The following is a 10589-nucleotide window of genomic DNA, read 5'->3' on the forward strand; positions in this document are numbered from 1 at the left end:
ATGGTGTTTGGAAATCTGAGATATGAAGAGAGTTTCCATTTGGTGTGCCTTAATAGTCTTTTTGACAGGAATAAAGTGTGCTTTCTTGCTAAACCTGTCAACTATTGTCCATATATCCCGTATTCCCATGGATAGACTTGGGCAATCCAAAGATGAAATCCATGGATATACTCTCCCATGGTGAATTTGGGATAGGTAGTGGCTAGAGTAATCCAGGTTGCTTTCCTCTACATATTTGGTCTTTTGGCATACTACGCATTTTGAAACATACTGTTGTATGTCCAGTTTCATGGTAGGCCAATAGAAATACGTCTCTACTCCTCAAAGAGTAGGTTGAATATCTCTATGCCCCGCATAGGGAGGAGCATGGGATTCATACATAACTTTCTCATGAAGGTAATGGGTAACACATAGCCTATTTCCGTGGAGAAGATAACCATCCTGCAAGGTGAATGGTTCCTCTTTCTTCCCCAAAGCAAGGGCTCACATTATGTCTCTAAAATTAGGGTAGTAGTAGCATACTCATCTATCATAGAGGATAGATCATTATGAGTTGATATAGACACCGCATTAACTTTTGGTCGTCGTGAAAGTGCATCAGCCACTTGATTGTGCTTACCAGCAATATGGAAATTAAATTGCGAAAGAGAATTTGCTCACCTCATTTTTTTGTCGGAAAGCTTGGTTTGCATCATGAAATACTTGACACTTTGGTGGTCAGTTTGTAGGATAAATGGAGTCCCCAATAGGTAGTGCTTCCACGTGTCTAGGGCATTTAGAACAACTAAAAGCTCTTTTTCATAAATGCCCAAGATTTTTTCATCCGTATTGAGCCTTTGGCTTTCAAACTGCTCCAAGGCAATCACCACAAGCATCACATTGGACCTCAAATGGCTTTGAGAGACCCGGAAGTATGAGGACTGGTTGGGAGGTAAGTTTCTCCTTGAGATTATCAAAATCATTTTTCTCCTTAGCAGTCCATGAATACTTAATGTTCTTCTTTGTTAAGTCATAGAATGGTCCTGCTTTTTGAGAAAAATTTGCTATGAAGCGTCTATAGTATGCACACATACTAATAAAGCTTCTTAGCTCATGTAGATTCCTTGGATTAGGCAATGTTTATATTACCTCTAACTTTGATGGATTCATACGGATACCATCTCGAGAGATATTATGACCTAAGTAATAGATCTCTTGTGTTCCTCCAATGACTTGGATTAGATAATGATATCATCAAAGAACACTACAATGAATTTGCGGTAGGGTTAAAAAAATTTCTCCATTAATCGATTGAACGTGGCTGGTGCATTAGTCAAGCCAAAAGGCATGACTAGATATTTATAAAGACCAAACATTGTATGAAACATGGTCTTTAAAATATCTTCATCCACTATCCTTATTTGATGATTGCCACTTTTAAGGTCAATCCTAATGAAGTAGATAGAGCCTTGTAGCTTATCAAACAAATCTTCTACCCGAGGCACGGGATTTTTTTTTTTGGGTTTTTTGGTGATATGGTTTAGTGCTCGATAGTCCACACAGATACGGTATCAATTCGATGGTCATTATCCCCTCGTTTTTGGAGGTAAGTCCATAGGGATATCATCGATGAACACATCTTGGAATCCTTTTAGAAAATTGTACAATGCTAACTCTTCTTGAATCCTACCATTTACATTTGATGAAACATTAGGACCTTTTAAGGACTCTTTGACAAAAATCATGTACCCAAAAACTAAGCTCTTCATCGATTTATCAAAAGCGGGAGGATTTACAAGTGGTATAGTACGACCAGACTCACTAGCATCTATATACATGTTCTTTTCCCTGTAGCTGAAGTAGATTCTCCTTTCAAGGAACTTCATGTTGGCAGTCATGAAGTTGAACCATGGTGACCCTAGGATAGCATCCTCATGTTGGAGAGGAGAGATGAAAAAGTCTTCTTTATCGACATAGCTTTGGACATGAAGCCTCAACTTCCCAATCAAGGGAGTAACGGAGGCTTGCTGTCCCTTGAAAGGCTTTGTATGGGTTGAAGCAAGCTCCTCGTCCTCCTTGGTATGAGAAAGCTGACACTCATTTGATCAAACAAGGCTTTTGTAACAGTCCAACAAAAAGCACATTATATGTCAAGCGTGAGGGCGATGTACTTCTCATTGTTGTTCTTTATGTGGATGATTTGCTGATCACTAGTCCCAATGAGGCACATATTGCTGAATTTAAGGCTGATTTGTATGGTACTTTTGAGATGAAAGATTTGTGGCTGTTACATCATTACTTGTTGGGCATACAGTTTAAGCAGTGTGATGGTGGTATTGCCTTGTGTCAGAAAAGTTACATAGAGACATTGCTATGTAAGTTTGAACTTGAGGATTGCAAACCTATTGCCACTCCCATGGAAACACGTTTGAAATTGAGTCTTCACGATGTTGATGATCCTGCAGATGTCACTCTTTACCAAAATATTGTTGGATGTCTCATTTATGTATGAAACACGAGGCTGAATATTCAGTTTTCAGTCTCACAGGTCATCAGATTTATGCATAGCCCATGGTTTAAGCATTGGCAGGTAGTCAAGAGGATTGTCCGCTACTTGAGTGGCACTTTACATCTTGGCTTGTTTTATCCCAAGGGGGGGGTCATTGCCGCTAACACTATCTACACTGACAGTCAGAGTGCATTGGTAGTTGCAAGGAACCCAGTTTTTCATGCTCGCACAAAGCACATTGAGGTGCATTACCACTATGTTAGGGAGAGGCTCTGAGCAGGAGAGATTAGCTTGGCTTATGTGCCAACACAGGACAACCTTGCATATCTTTTCACAAAGGCATTGTCTTGTGAGAAGTTCAAATCTTTCTGCAAAGCTTTGGGCTCACTCCCCTTTGTGGACTGGTCATGTCCTTAGGGCATAGCACCTCCTTTTACTCATGTGCCAGCTCTCATTCACCGCATCACTCCAGGGGGGATTTGTTACCATATACATGTGGTAGTGATGTGTGTGAACACACTTAGGACCACCAGGGCATTTTTTTCCCTCTTTAGGAGATTTTTTCCCCCGTGCATTGTATATACGGCCATTCACTCTAGGGCTATCCATCTTTCCATTGCACACTAAGTAATGCACTCTCTGTTGTGTGCCTTGAGTTTCCTTCGTCTTCTCCAAGCTGTGTGTGTTTTCTTGCAACCCTAAGTCCAACATAGCCATGCCCGATCTCCGCACACCTCGGTCTAGAGGTGCATGGAGATCAGGACCACATGGTAATAATCTCGTCTTTATTCGTCAATGTCTATATATTTGGGTGTGTGTGCTATTGAAGTCCGATTGCGTTATTTTACTTCGTTTGTCAAAGTCCGTTTGCATTTTTGTAAAAAACACATCATTTTTGAAGACTTTTGCGTTTTCAAAGTCTGTTTGCGGTTTTTTTACTGTTTGTTGCTGTTTAAGGCATAGACATTCAGAATAGACAAACACAGGAATCAGAATGGAACTGGACCTGGAACAGAACACAGAAACTGACAACAGACTAAATCCGCCATAACTTCTGCTTTCACATTCCCAAGAAGACACTGATCGACAGTTACATAGTTCGAGAATACTAATGGGCAACGCCCTTTCCCAAGAACACCCCTTGGAATCCCAAAAGTACAAAAGTTAACATTCCCAATTCCACTAAGATTAAACATCCAAAATTTCCTAGGCTTAACACCTGGCACAGCCTAGTGGCTAGAGCCATAGGCTGACCTGGACCCACAATCCCTTGATCGAACAATCTGCTCCCCAGCATCCCCTTCTGCATCTGCCTTTTCTGCTGCAACATCCGAATCCACCTGCTTTTCCACCTCTGCTTCCACCTGCTTTTCCACTTCCGATTCCACTTCTCTTGCTGCAATCTGATTTGGTCCCAAAACATCATTGCTCAGCTTCGTTTTCCACTTACTCAAACCCCCTGCATTCACTTCAATCTCCTTACTTTTATCCTTCAACTCCTCCATCTCTGCCACTAATTTCTCATTCTCCACCTTCAATGCCTCATTCTCCCTCCTAATGCTCTCCTTTCCAGCTAGCTGAAACCAATTCTTGAAGCTGTCTGTCGACACTTCCATATGCTCCTTCCAAAGCCTAGTTGCCTTATTCCACATCTCTTGTGTATATTTCAGCACTTCCTGCCTCAGGATATCCGCATCCAAATCAACAACCAAGATACCTGTCATTCCTTGGTTCTGCAATGCCGCCTTCTCCATCTCCAGCAATGGAGTTAATCTATTAATCAGGAAAACATTCTCAGTGGTCAAATCAGCCACCTTATCCCCTAGTTCTTTAAATTTCTCATCCACTGTACTCTTCAGTCGGTCTACCCACCTAGTAAAATCCTCAGCTACACTCAGAACTTCAGCATTTCTTGCCATAGCCTCAGTTGTAATCCTCTTAACCTCCTCCTGCAATCTTTCCTTATCCGACCTCTCCTGAAACAACTGCATTCTAACTTTCTGCATTTCCCATTCTGGAATAGCACTACACTTATGTTCCAACTTCCATCACCCTAAGCGCCGCATCTTGATTCTGTAGGAACTCATTCAATTGAGTCAAACTGTTAGCTGCCTCTTCCACAGAAAAAATCCTCCTGTTCTCATAACTGTCACTACTGCCTGCTTTAACTTTCAAACTTTTTAGAGCAGTCTTCTCCGCAGTTCCACCCATTCCTTTCATAAACAGCGTTACCTTCTTGCCTTTGGACTCCGACTTCTTTGATTCTGATTCCATTGTGAAACTGTTCAGCTTTGATTCTGACTCCTCCAAACCCTTCCAAGAAACTTTGAAAGGTGATTTACCTTTTTCAACTGCTGGAGAGCCCAACAACAACTTCCTTCTCTTACTTCCACATACTATTCCCTCTTCTTTTACCACATCTGCCACCCACTGGTGTCTTCAAACCTGTTGCTACTGTCGAAACCTTCAGAACATGCTCAAAAATTGCAGCCAAATAAGGTGCTACTCTGCCCACTGCTGGTGTCCGACGCCGGTCTCTCTTTCCAGTAAGCTGCATCTGATCATACAAAACTGATGCCCAATCAACTTTAATGCCTCTCTCAGCCTGAAACAATGGTGCAAAAGCCTCCTTAGACATGTAGGTAGTCTTCTGCAGAATGCACACCTTTTCCAAATACCAAAACAAATTTGAGGCTCTAATTCCACCTGCATTCTTCACCATTTAGTATGCCTTCATCCCAACCGGATTTCCAAATTCCCCCTTCATCTGGGAGTCAGTCAGCTTCCTCGTCTTAGCAGGCACAGGTAAACAGGGAACTTTGAAGACTTTGGAGACCAACTTTGGTGTCAAGCGAACATCCGCTGTAATCATTCCATCACTCTCCATCACTCTCCTTAATCATATTCCATTGATGCTCAGTGAACTCATTCTCTGCCCATGTATCCCAAGGTAGACATGCAAACTCATCAAGGCCTATGCGCTTGAGCCATACTTAGGTTTCTACCTCATTTGGGTCAAACGCTGCCACCGCCATCTCCACACTGCCCTGATCACTCAGAGACTCAGCCTCATCACTCTCCACCTCGATGTGCTCTTCCTGTTGCCGCACCTTGAACAACTCCTCCATCGCCATCTTCATCGACTTGGTGTTCGGCATCGCTTCTGATGCATTATCATGCATACTCGCCATCAGCTTTCCCTTAATATTCTCAAAAAATATTTTGCCCTTCTTCCCCGACTTAACAGTCTCACTGAACTGCGACGTTCACACACTTGGATGTGATCCCCAACTCCTCTCACCACCTTACTCTTATGATGATGATTTTCTCCTCAATTTGGGCACGCCATGCAGGATTCACCCTAAAAATATTCGTCCTTAAGTGAGTCACATCAGCACTAAGCGAGTGTTTTGCCTTAAATTGAGTACGCCCACTTATGAGTACCTCTGTACCCTTTTGCCCAATTCCATTCCTCCGACTTTCCTCTTTCCGGACTTCAAATCCGACAGTCCGAATTCCGACTTCCAGTCCACAATCCGAATTCCGAATTCCAGATCCATTTACAGGTTTTGAATTGCTAGAACAAATTGCCAATTCTGCCTCTGAATATTCCATTGCAACCCACAAAACACCAACTGCTAACAATTTACTGCCAATATCCTCAGCCTTATTGACCATCCACTTGGGATCCTCAGGCACCTTTCCATTAAATTTCTTCAATCTGAATCCATTCACAGGTTTCAAAATCTTTGTTCCGAAGACGTCTTTCAACAAAAATGTTCCTTGGCCCTGTTCTGATTCAATCTGATAAGGTCCCAAATATCTCAGCTTCAACTTACCCGGATGTGGTCCCAATTTAGAATTATATAACATCACCCAATCCCCCTTGTGAAAACTTTTGAATTTCACCTGCCTAGACATCCATGCTTGTTTCCTCTTCTACTCAACTTCCACCAAATAGGCACTCTGAATTCTATCCTCTTCAAATTTAAGCAGCTCCTTATGTCTATGAGAAATTGATTCCTCCGGACTTAACTTATACTGAATTGACAACCTCAAGCTTGGAATTACATATTCCATTGGCACCACAGCTTCAATCCCAAATACCAATTTGAAAGGTGTCATTCCAGTCGCCACCTTAAAAGCTGTCCGAAAAGCTCATAGTGCTAAATCCAGTTTGTCATCCCAATCTGATTTGTTTACCGACACAATCTTCTTCAAAATTCTCACCAGCACTTTATTAGAGCTTTCTGCCTGCCCATTTGCTTGCGGATGATATGGAGTAGATTTCTTATGCAAAATCATATGTCTGGATGTCAACTCCTGAATCACAGAATTCGAAAAGTGTGTTCCCTGATCCGACACCAACTCTATAGGACTTCCAAATCTTGTCATAATGTTTTTATATAAAAACCGTGCCACACTTGCTGCTTTATTATCTCTCAAAGCCACTGCTTCCACCCATTTGGTAGCATAATCTCTTGCAACAAGAATATATCTGGAACCCGTCCTCTTTGCCCGTGGTTTTATTGGGCCTACAAAATCCATTCCCCACTTCTAAAATGGTTCTAATGGCAAGATTGGATGATCCTGCATCCTATCCCCTTGTGTAAGCTGCCCCATCTTCTGACATTGAACACATTCCTTGGCAAAATTATGTGCATCCTTCAATAACAAAGGCCACCAAAGTCCAGCTTGTAAAATTTTTCGACCTGTAATTTCCCTTGAGAAATGTCCTCCAGATGATCCCCAATGTGCCTCCTGCAACACTGCTTCATGCTCTTCATCCGGAACACATCGTCGTATAATCTAATATGCTCCTCTTCTATATAATGCTCCAACTATAATAAAACATGGTCTGCTCCTCAATACAAACTTCTTTCTCTGATCCGGAGACATTCTCGAAGGTAAAACTCCATCTGTCAGAAACTGAACCATCTGATCATACCAATTATCAAAAAACTGTCCTTCCACACGGAACAAATCCGCATCAGGCAATTTATCCGATAATCCTGGTAATTCCTCCTTATGTTCCAATCTGCTGAGGTAATCCGCCACTGCATGCTGAGTTCCTGGAGTATGAACAACTATGTAATCAAATTCTTGCAAGTTTGCAACATGAGCATCCATCTTGCTAATCTGCCTTCCAAATTTGGCTTCTTTACCAGAAACAATAAAGCCTGATGATCCACATGAAAAACCACTTTATTCCCTAACAGATAATGTCAGAATTTTTCCAAAGCAAAAATCATTCCCAAAGCTTCCCTTTCCATAACTGTGTAATTCTTCTCCGGTGCTCTCAACATTCTACTAGCATAATAAACCGGTCTAAACCATCCCTTAATCTTCTCCTGCATTAAAACAACTCCTACTGCCATGTCGGAAGCATCACATACACATGAAACGGTAATTTCCAATTTGGTGGTTGAAGTATAGGTGAAACCACCAACATCTTTTTGATAATTTGAAAAGCCTTTTCTTGAGCTTCTCCCCAAACAAATTCCACTTCCTTTTTGGTCAAATGAGTAAGTGGTGCGCTCACATCCGCCAAATACCGTAAATACCTACCATGCCATTTGATCTGTCTAGCAAACCGCATCACTGCCTTCAATTTTTTTGGAGCTACCGCTTTCTGAAGTGCACTAATCTTGTCCCCAGCAATCGACATTCCTTCTTGAGAGATGATATGTCCCAACAATTTTCCCTTCTGTACTGCTATTGCACACTTCTGGGATTAAGTGACATCCAAAACATCCTACATATTTCAAAAACACTTCCTCAAATATTCCAGTAGCCTGACTTTTTTCCCAAAAATTGAAAGATCATCCATAAAAATCCTCATAAAATCTGTCAAATGTGGCTCAAAGGTTTTAAACGCTGCCTTCGAAAATGATGGTGGTCCATTCTTCAATCCAAAGCTCATCACTGTATATGAAAAAGCTCCCCATTCTGTGATAAAAGCAGTTTTTTCAATATCCTCCTCAGCCATTGGTATTTGATTGTACCCTGAAAATCCATCAAGAAAAGTATACATCTCATGTCCCGGTACATCATCCAGAACTAAATCAATAAAGGCAATGGAAATGGATGTGCAACTGTTGCTGCATTCAATTTTCTGTAATCCACACAAACCCTTAACTTCCTTGACTTCTTGGGTACCACTACTATTGGTGACAACCATTCCGCCTGATCCACTATCACTATGAATCCTGCATTTAGCAATTTATCCAATTCCTCTTTCACCTGCTTGGCATAATTTGGATTCATCCTATATCTTTGCTGAATCACTGGAACAACATCCGTTCTCAAATTTATATGATGGTTGTACACTTGAGGATCCATGCCTTTCAAATGAGAATAATCCCATGCAAAAACATCAATATACTCCAACAGTAATTCCTTCAAGTCCTTCTTGAAGCCATCCTCCAAATGAATACTAACTCTTACCATCTTTGGATGATCCTCCGTTCCCAAATTCAAATCCTGTAAATCATCCTCCTTAACTCGAGAAACTTTCTTTATCATCTTATCATACAGAGCCTCCGCTCTCTAAATTGCCTCCTTTGGCTCCAATTCCGAGTCCTCCATCACAGTTTCCTCTTGGATTTTCTTCTATTCTAAATTTTCCTGTTCCACACCATCTGTATTCCTCTGCAACTGATCAATTCCCAAACTGTTCTCTTTCTCTGCATATTTGTCAATGATCCGCTCCACATCTACCTCAAATACTGGAACAATTGTTGGATTTGCTGCTAGGAAATATGCTTCTTCATCATCCTCCAATCCTTCAGACATGTTAATTGCTTGTGCCAACATTGGCTTCGTCTCTTCTGACAATTCCTTCTTCAGCCCCATCGGTAACGTAACTTCCCTCTTTCCTTTCTTAACTGTCACTTCATTTTTTCCCCAACCCTGTTTTAGCTTAGCCGTGCAAAACCATGGCCTAGGTATTTTTTGAATCCTTCATCCTGATGACTACAAAGTTTACCATAAAATGCAATTCATGAATGATAATTCCTTGCCTCCTTAACATCCCCACTGGTTGAACTCTGCTCTGATAAGCCATATGCACTTGAAATGGAGCTGGTTCCAACCTGACATCTTGCATCCTTAGAAATTTCGATTCCGAAAGTATGTTGATCCCTGATCCACCATCCAATAGAACATCGGAAATTTGCGGTTATTAAATTCCAATGACAGTGTTGGTACTGAAAAATCCACATCCTCCGGGCTAATCTGGCAACTCTGAACTGTTTGCTGCACCTCATTCATACTCGAAACAGTCTTTGACCTTCGCATCATTGTATATAATCTATCTATGAAAATTGGAACTAATGACAAGAACTGATCCAAGGTAAAATGTATAGAGGAATTAGTTAATTCTTCAAACAAGGCATCCGTCCTTTCTCTTTCCTTCTCCTCCTTTTTTACTCCTTTCTCCTTCGATTTAAGCTTACTCTGCTGTTGATCCTTTTCCATCAAATCTTCAGCTACCTCATCCCGAATCTCCTTCTGCTCCTCCCAGTCCAGCGGAGGTTTCAACCTTGCTTTTGACCTTGTTGTCACTAATACATCTACTTCCTCTTGCAAACATTTCGAACAATCACATTCCGACTGACAATCGATAGCGACTTCATTCACCCCTTGATCCTGAAACGATTCTACTACTATCAAACTACTTCCTGGCTCTTTGTTTGCTTCAGCTGACTGTGCTGGTGGTGCTGGCAACTGCGGCACTTGCGCCCTTGGCTGTTGCTGATTCTCCCCTTGATAATTCCAAACCGGCTGATTCCATCCTTGTGGTTGTGGCTGCCAATTCTGCCAACGCTGCTGCTGATCCGAATTTCCCCCCCACGGGGGCTTGAATTCTGCCATCCTCCAAATCTCGGTCCTCCTCCCGAATTGAAATTTCCTCTAAATGATGGTCCCCCTTGATTAAACTGTGGTCTCCACCCAGAATACGGTTGTTGCCTTTGCCAACCTTGATTATTGAACATCCTCTGCCTTCCTACTGTCTCTTGGAAAAACCCCATGAGTTTGAGGTCCTTGTTGCTGTATCTTCTGCTGAATCCTTTCTGGTACAACACCCCTAAAATTTGGA

General features: G+C 41.7%; 1 protein-coding gene across 1 annotated transcript; it reads right to left on the bottom strand.

Annotated features, from left to right (window-relative positions):
* Nucleotides 1-9598: 9598 nt before the first annotated feature.
* LOC147440744 (uncharacterized) lies at nucleotides 9599-10363 on the bottom strand. The gene has a single exon (XM_086483334.1). It carries the CDS (start codon nucleotides 10361-10363, stop codon nucleotides 9599-9601), a length of 765 nt encoding a protein of 254 aa, XP_086339460.1.
* Nucleotides 10364-10589: the final 226 nt, after the last annotated feature.

The sequence above is a fragment of the Adiantum capillus-veneris genome, chromosome 15 (genome assembly GCF_014529385.1).
Source record: "Adiantum capillus-veneris isolate H3 chromosome 15, ASM1452938v2, whole genome shotgun sequence".
Taxonomy (NCBI): Eukaryota; Viridiplantae; Streptophyta; class Polypodiopsida; order Polypodiales; family Pteridaceae; genus Adiantum; species Adiantum capillus-veneris.